At 50.0% G+C, this 14,538-nt stretch overlaps 1 protein-coding gene across 4 annotated transcripts in view; it reads left to right on the top strand.

The window, feature by feature from the left end:
- The window catches only part of LOC144943219 (uncharacterized), a 40,923-nt gene extending 27,941 nt beyond the window's left edge, over nt 1–12,982 (top strand). The window contains exons 5-8 of one of the 4 annotated variants that reach the window (XM_078870513.1): nt 2,855–3,058; nt 4,606–7,974; nt 8,492–8,523; nt 9,448–12,982. In XM_078870513.1, coding sequence (XP_078726639.1) covers nt 2,855–3,058; nt 4,606–7,974; nt 8,492–8,523; nt 9,448–10,144 — 4,302 coding nt within the window. In that variant the 3' untranslated portion in view covers nt 10,145–12,982. Of the gene's footprint in view, nt 1–2,854; nt 3,059–3,462; nt 3,535–4,605; nt 7,975–8,491; nt 8,524–8,860; nt 8,902–9,447 lie in introns of those variants that run through there. The other 3 variants (XM_078870516.1, XM_078870515.1, XM_078870514.1) reach the window with 3 other exon arrangements.
- Nucleotides 12,983–14,538: the final 1,556 nt, after the last annotated feature.

The raw sequence follows: 14,538 nt of genomic DNA, 5'->3' as shown, positions 1-14,538 counted from the left end.
CGAGTGTGCTTACGCCCCCACTGTAATGGCCCGCGACCCCTCGCCGCCACCTCCGCCACCACCTCGGCCGCACCGCCGCAAATGAGATGCAGCGTTCGTGGCGTTATTCTTCGCAAAAAAACAACACGTGCCGTTGTGTATGTGGCGGGGGGGCGGCTTGTATAAAGGTCCATAGGGAGCCACGCGTACGCAAATACACACGCCCGTTCAAAAATATAGGCGCACACGCAGACGTGTGCACCGCGTGTGTGCGTATAATGCACTGTTGCTGCTCCAGCGACCGTACATAAGTTAATCAAAAAGCAATTGGGAAGAATGTTCTATTTTTAATGAAAGGCGATGGGAGAATTTGACGTTTCGGCTGACTGGGCTTCAGTTACATTTTATTTTATTGTTTTTTTTATTTGTACTTTTACTTACCTCGGACAAAAAATAAAAATAACGCGCGGGCGGCACACAATTTACGAATTCATTTTAATGAACGTGCATACTCGACACGAGAACCGTCAACCCGAGGTGAGCACCTACTGCCTCGATGCCCGCATGAGCAGCAAACGTCCGTGGGCGTGGAGCTGGGCTTCGAGCGAGGCGTTTGCGGCGTGGTCATCGTTTCCCCGCGAGGGTGCAGCTCGTTAGCGGCCGTGGCGATGAGCGCGGATACCCCGAACTTCATTAGCGCGCAGTAGTTCATTAGGCTGCGGCTGTGAGCGCGAGCTCACACAATTGGCCATTTTGAGCCCCATATAAGGTGATCATGCAAATACTGCCTTGTAATTATTTCCCTTTTGTTGGTTAATTAGATAAAATATTGGCACAGGTTCAAAAGATTAAGTGGCTTGGTGCGTGCCTGCGTGCGTGCCTCGCCGACGGAGTGAGATGGATCGTTATTTTAACCGTGAATGGGTCGCGCGGGTTTTGATGGCCGAGCCGGTTGTGAGAGGTTGCTCGGAACGACTGTTAACGTAAAATATTTAACGGAACGAAAGCTGCAATAACTAATTGAAAAAAAAATCACATTAGTATTTGTTCAACATGTTGTGGTACCGGGAACAGCGGATGTAACCTTAAGGGCCCTTCACTGGTGAAGTCTGTTTAACTAATAATTTAAATGCAAGAAGTAATATAATAGATTGGCAATGGTTTGCATGTGTTAGAAATAAATTAATCTGTGTAATTGCATAATAAGTCATTGGAATAGTTTTGCTTAGTTAAGTGTGAAATTGTGCATATTTAAGAAATATTTTTAGTTTCCCATTATTCATGCGCACACATGAGGAATGTGCGCAAATCCAATGACATTTTTGGTAGAGCAAGGAAATTAATTTTTAACAGTTTACCTTGTCCCATAAAAAAAATAACATTTCTCAATTAATATTTCTGCTTTTTCGGTGGAGGGGAAAAAAATGCAACTAAAACCTCGCCTTGCCCGCCGCTGCGGCCAATCCACGACATGGAATATCCGAGGCCTGCCACCGACCCACGAGGGTTAAGGTTCACTCGGGAGGGGTGACGTCACGGCGCCGATGTCTGGCATGACCCACGGAAGAAGCCTCCGGCGCCAAGGAGCTGGCGGTGGCAAAGCTCCCGTGTCGGGCCTCGCAGATACAGCGGTGCCGCGCGCAGGAGATAACTTCTGCCGAAAAACCGCACGGAATGCTAACGAGACTCGTAGGCGCGCGATGCGCCGGGCTAAATCGATTTCAATTCACGCCGGCGGAACGTCGCATCGACGGCGGCCCGGCGTGCGCGCGGCCACCGGGTTTGGGTTTAAATCCCCGGTGCTCGTGGCCCTTGCCAGGCCAGGTGACTCAGGGGGGTGGGGGGCAACGTGGTTTTGGCTACGCGCGCAAAGCGGGACGGCACCCGCGTTTTCTTGAACGCCAAACACAACTCGGCGTTTAAAATAGGCGATGGGGAGTTGCTGTGGAAACAGTTAAGTATATTTTTTTGCGGAGGCTGTATGTATATTTGCAGACCACTTAGCGCAGCTCCCCGCAGAGCTCAGTCACCTCCCTTGGGGAATTAATGTTAACCTAAGCTTTTGCACTCGGACTTGTTTCCGCTGTGTGATACGGTGAAATTAAACACCTTATCGGCGCACACCTGTCGCCGGACCAGGCGGAGTGGGGAGGAAGGTCTCTGTGCATGCGCGCGCGCGTTTCACTTGGAGCGGTGTGCATCAGTTTTAAATATTTAAACCTTACTGTGACGCGAAATCAAGTGAGCAGCCCCCCCCCCCAACCCCAACATCAGTCGTGCTGCGTATGAAGCATGGATCTATACTCTTAGGTTTTTTCGGTAAAGTCACGTAGGTAAAAAAAATTATAATAATAAATACATAATAATAGAAGAAATAATAGAAATAAAATAATAAATCACGACGTTTCGGAGGCAACACAAGCTTCCGTCTTCAGGTGCAACCGTCACAGCACAATTGCTGATGCAGCATTATTTATTCTATTATTTTTTATTATTTCTTTTTTCTTTTTTACCTACGTGACTTTGCCGAAAAAACCTAAGAGTATGAATCCTTGCAGTCACGAAAACTTCAAATCTAGAAGCGTGGATCTGTCCACGTGTAATGATAATTCATAAAATTGCTTCACATCTGCTCCATTTGAATGTTTTATTGCGCAACGTTCCACGCGACCGTTTGCCAGTCGTGTGGAGCCTCCTCGGCACGCGTTCTACTCGCGCCAGACCGTACTCGATTTCCAAGATGGGATGTCAAACGAGGTTTCGCATCTCTCGGGCAGGCTGACCCCCTCGCCACAGTTTTTTTTTCCCCCATCAACCAATAAATACTCAAACGAGCAACAATTGAAACAAACGATTGGTGCGTGCCCCTTTCCAGGCGTTGTGCCAGGAGGTCGGGCAGCGGAGGGCGGCAGTGGTGGCAGCGCTGGGGCGTTGCCGCACCGCCCTGAGCGGCCAGGGCCCGGCCCTGTCCCCGGACGAGCGGCAGGGCCTGCAGGCGGCCGCCGTCAACCTGAGCCGCCGCTGGGACGCGATCGTGAGCCAAGCGCAGCAGTGGCGGCGCCAGCTCGTGGTTTGTGCGGTGAGTGAGATGTGTTATCTCTTATCAAGTCATCTTGAGCAAGAGTTTAAAGACAATGCTAAGCCGCCAGCAACAAACGGCACTATTGAGGGGAGAGTAGCCAAGAGTTGATGCGTATTCTTGAATTGAGCCAGTTTTTAAGAGCTTGGGAGGAGAGATGACGTCGTAGGGAATTCCAGAGTGGAGCAGTGCCAGTGATGAGAGAATAAGTGGGTGTGGCCTTAAAGTGCACATAGCCTGGCACAAGCGGCGTGGTGATGTCACCGCTAATTGGTGGCGAATGGCGGTTGTTGAGTGAATGGATGAGTGGGTGAGTGGATGAGTTGGTGAGTGAATGGATGAGTGGGTGAGTGGATGAGTTGGTGAGTGAATGGATGAGTGGGTGGGTGAGCGAATGGGTGGGTGTGTTGTTGTAATCTGCAGTGTGGTGGTGGATGAGACGACACGGTCGCTGTCTGCGAGACCGAGTCCGCAATGTGGGTGGATGATGGCGGTTGTAATGATGCCCCGTGCCTTGCCGCCCGTGTGCGAGGCCGTCGATTTCTATCGGGAGCGGCAGAAGGGAAAACAAGGATATATATCACACGTGAAGCAGCGGCCGGGTTATGTGCCAGGGGTGGGGGCGGGATAATGCTTGGGAGGGGTACAGTTGGGGTGGCATTAGGGTAGGGGCCTGTTCGTCAGTTGGTTGTCAAGGGGAGGTAGGAGCAGTGGCGACCGGTGGTTTCACAGATATAAATGTTAATAGATATAAACTTAGCATAAAGAGCTTAAACACGCATCGATGTGGCGCTGACCGAGGCGAAGAGCGCTGTAGTTTTTAAAACACCATCATGTGCTGCTCATGAAGTTAGAACGTGTGCAAGTAGCCATTGTGTTTTTCCCAGTTTAAATTTTTTCTGTGGTGCCAGGGCCCCCACCACCAGTCCCAAAAGACCCAGCCCTGCTACTGGGTGTGGACAGGGTTAGGGCCGAAGTCTGGTTGATGATGAGTGTCGTGCCTCCTCTCTCTCTCTCCGTGTGGTCCCGCGCTCTCGTACTTGGCGTGATGCTTTTACTTTTGGTGTTCGCATCTCCCCAACCCCCCAACCCCCCCCCCCCGCACGGCAGACACAGAGGCGGGCACCGCGGCCGCACGCATGCCGAGCGTGAACTCCGAGCTCTGCGCTGTGCTCTGTTTTGACTTCTCTTTAATGTGGCGTGAGAGCTTTTAGAATAATTTGGCTCGGATGGAAAACGTTATCAATTTGCTGGTGGCAGGCGTGCGCCAAACAGAAACATTTATAATTGCGTGCAGTGTGGAAGATGCAAAACATTATTAATGACACGTTCCACATCTGCATTTTAATTAATTGTGTGCGCTTTCTCATTGTTATTTATGTGCTAACAAATTTCGACGAAACAACTCTGATTAATATTACATATATTCTGCAAATGAAAATGCAGCACTATACACGTGTTTAATTTTGTTTTCCCAAATGCATTAAGCCTTATTTAATTAAAAAAATCTAACAGCAGTGCCTCGGCCTTTTCCGTCCTTGTTGCAGGTTGATGTCGGTGACATGGACTCGATGAGTGTGGAAACGCTGCTAATCCCAGATCAGGTCATGGACTGGGATGTCACCGACGCGCCCAATGACCTCATTCATCATGGCGGCGGGATACAGGAGCGGCTCCGAACTGGAACGCAGCCAGTCCCCATATCAGCAAATTCAGCACGTTCGAGCGCTGGGGTAAAAGGAGCGGAAACCGAACGTCGCTCGGAGTGTCGCGGATCGGGCAGCGAGGGACTGGGTCCCCGGATCCTTCACTCGCCGCCCCAGGACACCGCGCCACCAGACGGAGACCCGCGCGGCGAACATGGGAACGGCGCGGCGACCGACGGCCCGCGCCGTGTCGCGATGAATCATTTAGAGCTGCTTGCTCAGCTCGCGGGAGAAGGGGTTGGTGGATCGTGCTGCCAGCTGCCTACACACAGCCACAACTCCACCAGTAATAATACAAATAATAATCACGCAAACTCTCAATCGGATACGTCTGACGGCCGCGATGTTTCTCCTCGTGCGAGCACCGGGGAAACGGCGAAATGGGATGACTGCGGATTTACGGCCGACGTGGTGTGCACTGCAAAGAGCGAAAATGAATCCATCAGCAGTTTGCAGCGTTCGCCTAAACCTACGCGGAGTGCGCTCGCGGAGGATGCTAATGCAATCCTCCAGGGTCGTGAATACGCCGATGGACAGAGAGGCCCCCGTGGAACGCGGTCCATATCGATAAGTGATGAAGTCCACAATTCATGTGTGCGGCGGTTTGCCCCCCCGCGCATTAATAAAACATCGGCCCTGGTCGAGGCACCACGGCGCTTGGGGGGCGATGGCGGCCCTAACCCGGCCCGGTTCCTCGCCGGCGATGAAAGTGCGCGCGAGAGCGGAGTCTCGGCTTCACGGGAGGAGGGCCCACTTGACCCGCCTGCTGCCTCTTGTGAAGATTCAGACGGAGCCGTGCTCACGACGACTGGCGTATCGGCACAAGAAAGACATGTTGGGGCGAGCGCATCGACCGGGCCGGAGGTTTCTGACACGAATGGCTGCCGTCACGCCACACAAGACGAATGTCAGGCCGTCGCTGGAGGTAACGGAGACGTTTTTGTGTCCACTCCTCCTGAGCAGCAGCAGCAGCAGCAGAACGCGGTGTTGAGTTTGACGACGCTGAGCCTGATTCAGAAACTGCAGGAGATTCAGAGCCCATTATGCGCTGCGAGAAAAGAGACGTCTGCTGCTCCAGTTATTGATAGCGTTGTTTTGTCTTTCTCGGATGGCCACCCAGTGCACCAGCGGTGGTCAGACAGCGGAGGAGGTCACCGTGGCCAGCGATTGAGTGAAATGATCGCTAATGATGCTGACAGTGGCGTCGTTTGTCCAGAAATAACCACCGAGAGGACAATTGATTCAAATGGCGGTCAGACCAGTCCCCTAACAGCACTCGCGTATTCTGTGGAAATTAATAAGGATCGGTCTCCCTTACCCGAAGAGCATTGCACGTCTCTGGGGGCAAACACCCTCCCTCCGGACAAACCCAGTCTGGTGTGCGGTGGCATCAACTCGAGCTGCAATAACGGCAGTGTCTCGGCAGCGCATTCGGCATCGGAGGACGTGGCTCCTGTGCGCTTTGAAGAAGGCGAGGAAGCAACAAACAAGATGGAGATAATGGCACATAAACGTGACGACGCTCAGCCGAGTGTTGAGGGCGATCGTTATCGGCACGATCCACAAATCCAGAGTTTTGACGAAAATAGAAAGGGTAACTCATCGAGCTGCCACTATAACACAAAAGGAAGGCTCTCTGCAGGCCCTCTCTTGAGGAGGAAAAGAAAGCAAGGGAATTCATCAACAGAAAGTGAAAAGATGAACCGCAATCGCGCGGCACCCGACAGACAAATGGGCGAGGATGAGCGCGGTAACGACGTGGCTGGGCGCGCTGGCGGCTCGGGGTTTGGTGAACAGAGCCGTGAAGCAAGCGGCCGCACGTCTCCCCAAGCCGATTCTAATTCAGCGGCTCATCGTTTATTTGATTTGACTTGTAACAAAACAGACGGAGCACTATCGCCCTTCTCAACCGTTGAATCGCGAGGCAGTGATGGAGCAGCTGACTCTCGCGCCGCCGGAGCATTTAACTTGTTCACGGATGAAGGAGTCGGTGCCGGTGACGGCGCCCCCTCGTCAACGGCCCCGAGGTCAGGCCGCAGTGGCGTGCCCCTTGCCACCATGCACCACTCGGAACGTAACAAGGGCAACCCTAGGCAAATGTCAACAGGTCAATTAAGTCACCCGACCGCCGTCGACATTCCCAACTTAAATTGTGCCAGGGAAGATTCGCATCTCATCAGCAGCAGCAGCAGCTCTGAGATCCACGAGGCAGGGGATCAATGTGATGCAGCCTCACACAAGGTTGAAGATAAATTGGTGCACGACTTCGTGATGGAGATCATCGACATGGCCTCGGCGGCTCTGCGCAACGTGGAGAGTCAGGACAGGGAGGGCCCGACGGGGCCAGGGTCCGCCGCCCTCATCCGCGAAAAGATACTGGAGCACTCGCAGAGGCCGCTGAGACTCCGCAAGGGCGACTTCTACTCATACCTGTCGCTCTCCTCGCACGACAGCGACTGCGGGGAGCTGGGCAGCTGCGAGGATGAGAGGTGCCCTTCGCCACCGCTGCCCGACTATCGGATGCCTTGCCACGGCACCGGTGGAAGAGCGAGCACGACGCGCGGGGACGGCGGCCGGACGGCGGCCGCGTGCTGCGCCCACGGGGCCCTGGATGAGGTTGGTGACCTGCACTTCGGTGCCTGGGAAGAGGAGGATGACGACCAGTGGGAGCACGGGCCGCTGCATGGCGACAAGGAAGCATCGCTGTCTTCCAAAGACGGCAGAGATGCAGATCGTTACGACCCGAGTGCCGTGTGTGAAACTTCCGGCGGCGCTCGCGGCTTCCGAGAAACGCATAATGTGGAAAAGGACACATTGACAAGGAGGGTCCTTAACCCCTCTGAACTCGCAACTGATGGCGACGGTGAAAAAATTAATTGCGGAATATCGCCCGGCTGTGGGTCCATTCAAACTGAAGATTCGCGCTCGAGCGCGATGAAAGGTCACGTGGCGCGCGAAAATATCGCGGCGCAGAAATGCCAAGTGAGGAGCTGCTTCGTGGAAACCGGGGAGAGAGTGGCGAACGCGCACTTGAGCCGTGGAGACTGCCGCACGTCCGAGCGGGATGGGGATGCGAGTAATGAGGAGGCCGAGCTGTGCGGGAGTGCGAGAGCGTCGCGGTGGCACTCGGCGGCAGCTCGTGGTGAGGAGGAGACGTGGCAGACAACGTCCCCGGAGCTGGCAGCCATTAGTGCCGTCCAACAACACGCGGTACAAAACAACAACAACAACACCGACGACAGAAAGCAGGCAAAACAAACACAGTCATGATGAACACCCGTGATGTGTGCAGGGCACCACCAAAATTAAAGGCTGTGTGTGAGTGTGTGGGCATGCGTGACATTTCTATTTTATTGGGTGGAGCAGCACACCGAGCTACAAACCCTGCGACCTGAGTTCGATACCTGGCCATGTCAGCCTCTCCTGGGTACACTTGAGCTCAAATGAATACTTTGTGCGATGTGTAAACAACACTGTGGAGACAACGGTGCATGGCCGTAGTTCTGGTCACACCCACCCCGTTGTGCACTGTGTCAGCCTACATGGGTGCTCGCTCACAGCACTTGTGTTTATGGTTTGGTAAGGCTCTTCGGAATATTTTTGCCTTTTGTTCTTTTTTTTGCGTTGAGTAATTCTGTTGCATTATTGTTGTGTGTGTTACCATTGTCTACATCCGGTTTTGATTTTTTTTCCCACCACTTGTGTTTTGTTTTCCTTGTATGAACAGAATATGGTGCCAATGCAACCACATACGGAAAGGTAAAGAGTAATATTAATAACATCCGCATGAACATGAAAGGCAAGAGTAATAGAACTCACATTAAATATGGAACACTAATAATGCGAATTTAATGACACAAGCGTTATTAAATATACATTGTTCAAATTGAGATGTCCTCCCAAAGGCTTGATAAACCGTACATATATTTTACTTTTCGTCTAAAAAAAAAAATGGAAATGCTTGAATCAATATTTAACTTTGAGACTTTTTGGTTCCACACTGCATCGCGTGCTTGGTGGCAGCTGCACCGGGCTCTCTGGCGTGGCAGCCTGTGTGCGGGTCGAGGCATGATTTATTGATGTTCTGTATTGATAGGAAGGTGTGATTGATGACCTGGTACGCCCCGAGGATGCGTGTGACATCGCTGCTGAATCAGCCTGTATGGAAAAGGGAAGAGAAATGATTTATGTGAAATGTCTCTTGCGAGAATCACAAATCACGAAGTCACTCCTCTGTCTGCGGAGATGTGTGCAATCTTCGCCCCGGTGCAATCTCCGCTAAATACGTCTCATAACTTATTTAGGAGTGACATCAATCACCGCATGAATTAAACAATAGCAGTGTAATAACACGCAAATTGATTCAAAAAACAATCAATTTAATAAAAATGTTACTACTTACAGGCAGCAGAATATTTTATCACTGCCGCTGCATTTAATCGTCGGTGCTCGTGGGTATTGTAATATATATGTTTGATGATTTAGTTTTAGATTTAGTTTTTATTTTAAAGAAATTATTATCCGGTGACTTAATATTTTAACAGAAAAAAATTACATTTGTGCAAAGAAAAATTATGTTAAAAACCAATTAAATTCAAATATAACAATTTAAGTCCTTGAAAAAAATAGATTTTATTCTAATTTCCTCCTAAGAAATTAGTTTTTTCTTCTCTTCCTGCCCAGTGTTCGGCTGCCAGGGTCGGTGAACTGGCAGGGCGATCGCACACCTCCAGGCAGCATGGCGCTCGAGCTACCAATCACAGACCTGGCATCCACACACGTTCACTCTCGCCACCACCGCGCCGGGACACAGCAGAGATCTCGAAGCCTCCGACTTCCCGCGGCTTCATCTCGTCTCACGGCGTGCCATTCGTCTGAATCCCTCGTATCCCCTAATTGGCACGGGGCAGCGGAGGTAGGCAAATGTAACTTCTTTGCTCGAGAAAGCACAGACGCCGCCGCCTCTGGCGTCGCTGTGATTGGGAACCGCACCTTTTGCCCGTCGCCACCCGAGACTCGTATTCTTCGTCGCGGTGGCGGCGATGAGGAATACGAATTTTACGCCGCCGGCACGGACGTTGCTCACGATCCCGGTGCCCGTCATGAGCCTCCCGGGTATCCGGCGGGTGAGAACAACAGCGCCCCGGCGGAGGCTGATGTCTCGCCGAAGCACGGCTCTTCGGCGGCGCCGGCGCGACGGCGCTCGTTTGGCGGGCGCGTGTGGCGCGCGGGCGTCCTGCTCTGGGGCTGCCTGCTCGGGCTGCTGCTGCTGGCCCTGCTGCTGCCGCTGTGGCTGGTGCCGCGAGATTGCAGCCACTCGCGCTTTTCCTCCTCCTGGGGCCCCGTACTCATGTACAGCAACGGGCCGACCCCCGTGTAGCCCCACCACGTGCCCTGCTGCTCGACGTACGGGAACAGGCGCACAATCACGGTCGGCTAATCGTGAAGTGTAGGAGTTCTGGTGATGGTGATGATACCACTTCCGTTAGCAAGCTGACAGCTTGTGCTGTTAGCAGACGGGAGCAGGTACACAATCATGGACAGATACAATGTAAAGTAAATGTACATGATTTCTGCTGATGGATATGATGACAATGATGACGATAACAATGTCAGAATTCTGATGCTAGATCTTCTGACACCAAGCAGGGGACATACAGTGTTGCTCTTAGATAGGCTGATGGAAGTAATTGCGGGCAGGTGAACGTCACGGTGAATGTACTTGATCTGATGATAATAGTAACGTCAGAACTGGAATGCTAAAATGTCCCACAACCGGGACAATTGCCTGATGGCTAACCTCCCACCGCCAGTATGGTTGAAAGGGAAAAGTTTTGGCGCAGAGATTCTTCAAAAAAGTCAAATAGAAGTGATAACCGCAACCTTCCATGTGAGCTTGAACAAAACAACAAAGCATAGACTGCTGCTGCATGCGTTACACCAGCGAACAGTTGTGCTTAAAAAATATACAAGTTTTGCGATGTTCTCATTCACTGATATTCGTAGTCAGATTCTTCTAGATGAATATCGTGGAGAACCTAACGGCGTTTGATCGGAGAGCCCTTGCTCATGAAGAAGCCCCCCCTCGTGGGCTTTGTCGCAGGGTATCCAGACTGTCAGGAGCCATCCGTGAATCACACTTTACGCGTGGTGTAAAAGCAACGATAATACCATTGTTATGAATCACGGTCGTGAAAAGTGATTTTCAATAAAGCGTTAACAAATGAGAAATGGCAAAACTAAAAATAGTACGCTCTCCATGGATGTACTTTGAGTGAGAAAAACATGAAAATGTTTAGAATTGGTGTTGTTTTTGAGTGTGCCGAAAAATATCACAGCATAAATACTGTACAAAATTTCCACGACACAAAAACTCCAATGAGTTATGTTGACATTCGACGAAAGTAGTCGTGCGCAGAACACTGGGAGGTCTGGAGATGGGGGTTTGACATCGAACGGAAGCAAGTGAATGTATGGAGAGAAAGATAAATGAGGATGCTCTGGGGGTAGGTTCGGCAGGGAAGTCTAACAATCCAGATGTGTGGTTTGGCGATCACGTCGTCAGAGATGAAAGCTTCACGGAAGGAAATTGTGGAAAGGTTGAGGATGTTGGGGGAAGGCCAAGAGGCAAAGAGAAAGATGCTGCTTGGCGACTTGAAGTGAGAGCGGGACCGGCCCGTGAGATGAAGAAGAAAGCTCGAGATTGGACAGGATGGAAGTTTGGCCAAGAGACTTTTCGCTGGGCAGAGAACTAAAGCGAGTGGTAGACACTATGTCTGTTGATCTATGCAACGTATTATTATTATTATTGGAATGAATAAATTCTGGTTATTATTTCTAAGGCTCCACAAGTTTGGTGTATTGTTACCAAGGGGGAGTGGTGGCAGGGGTCTTTGGCGCACTGCGCTCTGAAACCGATTAACTTGGTTCAATTCCAAGCCAAGGGTAACATCGGGTGGCGAAGTGGCATTTGAACCGGGCCTGCCCCTGCTCTGCCGCCCACCTCGCCAACGCGCACTGACCAGCATGGTCAAGAGGACCACCATGACTCTACGCGGTGTGGCGAAAGGCCTTCATTCAGTAGGGCACTGGCAAAAGGGCTCGTAAATTATTACTGTTTTATTATTGCCGCAAAAAAAGCCAACGTGGGAAGTAGTGACTTGCATTTTTCATTTTCAAAAAATGGAGTTAGGAAGAGGTTGTATAATAGAAAGCTTTGACTAAAATAATACCGCGATGTATAATGAAATGCCACAGCCAATGAACATCTGTGGCAGGCTGTGTGCACGGTGGTGTGAATATGCTTTTCATCCTCCCAACTTCTCTCCACGCGCTCGTAAAAGAACACGCGCCCGCATCGGACACCGCAATAACAACTTGTGCGTCATAAATTTTAATAATACACATTTTATTGGGCCGTATTTCGTGATAGAGAACCTGAAAACCCTCCATGAATACGAGTTAAAGTGTATGATTGCGTAAATACAAGGCAAAAATATGGCTAAAGGCCGTGCTGCATGGCCACCCCGGGGCACGGTGGAGTGTCCACACCCAGAAGAGCGACCTCGCCGGTCTTGCGGTGATCCTCTCCGAGGTCGTGAACCCATGCGGCCGGGGCGTTTATGGTCAGCGCGGTGCCATCACTCGAGTACTATGCCAGGCCAGTTGCTTTTATATTTCCTCTTGTTTTAGCATTCACAATGCTTCCAGATCGTGTTGGATTTTTTTTTAAATGCCTCTTTCTAAGTGTTTTATCACAAAGCATCTGCCGCATGGCCTTCTTGGCGTGCATCTCATCAGCAGCATCTGTTCAATACAGGCAAACAACCCTGGACTGGTTTTGTATGTATTTTGAGCTTCTTTCGCACCATACGTAGCCAACCGCGGTAATCCAAGGTGCGGGGGAAAGACAACTAAACACAAAGCAGTTCTCATTAAATTAGTTTTCTATCTAGATGATTTAAAAGTGCATAGTTCCTGTTGTTTCTTAATGTCGGAAGGAAGAGCATTCCAGACGGCCACAGAAGCACTTCTGCGTCTCAACAGCAGTTGGGCTCGCTTGAACCAATGCTGCTGAAATGCCTGATGTTTATGGACAAGTGCCATGTCTTAGATATGGGTATGGGTCTTAGTTCAACCCATAACTATGCAAAGAAATATATAATCATTCAGCGTCGTTGTGGAGAATGTTGTAGAGAATAAAAAAATATTTAAACAAATATTCTCTTTGTACCGTGTCTGCATTTAAAACGGTCATTCATAGCGTGGATGAATAACCCCACTTGTGTATAATTCAAATCATTACGATGCTGTGATATGAGAACAATAAAACCTACGCTATAAAAAAAATAACAATCCGGAATGTATTTCCGTATGTCTGTTCATATTGTCGACTTGTTTTCCGCACAATGTTTGGTCAATCTCTCACCGATTCTTGCAAATTTAATATTCATAAACAAAAACTGTGAAGTCCGTGTACAAATGTGACACAATTAGCATTGTGAGGTGTCGATTCACAACATTTCATTGCATATTTTATTTTGAGAATGAACGGTTGTGTTAATGCAATTAATATTTTGACAGCCAAAAAGGCTATAAACATTTTAAAACACAACACTGAATTATTTAATTACCTCTCTCCTCTGAAGGCCAGCACCAGATTTACATGTCACCAGGGCAACGGGAAGCCATGGAGCCTGCTGCGATTGGCTGGATTAGCCACAGAGAGCAAAATAATCCGTTTTGGCAAGGCAGGAGAAACACTTGTTAATGCAGGCACACGATATAAACCCTCGGCAAAGAATGCAAATTAGTCGTGAATATTTAGCTGTTTGCGGGGGTCTCTTGTAAACATGGTAGTTTTTGCCCTGATTTCTGTTTGCTTAATTGTAGTACAGCGCCGTAGGTTTGGTGGTCCCAGGTCACTTGCAAATGAGACTAATCCTGGTCTCTTGAATTCTCACCTGGTCTAAAAATAAATACAAATAAATCTCGGTGTTCTTTACTAGCTCCCTCAGATTGTTGCTATTTCAGACTAAAACATTTAGTCTAAACTAAATTTTAATATAACCAACATAATTGGGTTCAAACTAATACTTGTCTTTTTTATGACGTGTGTGTTATCAGCCATATTTGTATGTGTGATGTATTTTTCTGAGGTGGCTTGGGATTTGATGTGTACAGAATTACGCACGACTAACTTGCAACATCATCACGACAAATGATGCCACTAGTTGAACGTGCCACAGAATGTTGCGTTACACGTTGCTCAACCCTTCCATGTCACACACACACACAAAAACCGAGCCAAATAAAACATCCACAATCCCCGAAAAAATATATATATAAAAAAAACCCAACCACACAACCCCGGACGGCTCGTGATACGTTTAATCAAACATCCATTTAGGAATCAAAGCCCACCGGATCAAAAACACGCGAGGTAATGTCAGCCACGCTGGCAGCACGGGGGCGCGTGTGATGTGTCGCAAAGGGTGACCCGCGAGCTCCGCTCTGATCGTCCCAGCCTCTCTCGCTCTCTCTCTCGCTCTCATGCCGCGACAGCGACTACGACTCTCCCGCGATCTCTTCCCAAACGACGCTCCGGCATCTCGCGCGGAGATATGCGAGCGCGAAAGTAAGCGAGACGCGGGCGCTGGCTCCAAGCACAACCAGCGCTCCCCTCTGCGTCGTCTTCGCGCTTTGTTTCCATTTCTTCACGAGCCTGAGGCTCGAATTCTAGTCGGTGGGCTCACTGATTTCGCGTTGAATGGC

This window comes from Lampetra fluviatilis, chromosome 30, assembly GCF_964198595.1.
Source record: "Lampetra fluviatilis chromosome 30, kcLamFluv1.1, whole genome shotgun sequence".
In the NCBI taxonomy this organism is placed as follows: domain Eukaryota; kingdom Metazoa; phylum Chordata; class Hyperoartia; order Petromyzontiformes; family Petromyzontidae; genus Lampetra; species Lampetra fluviatilis.
The sequence above is the reverse complement of the archived record's forward strand: the minus strand, read 5'-3'. Positions and strand labels throughout refer to the sequence as shown.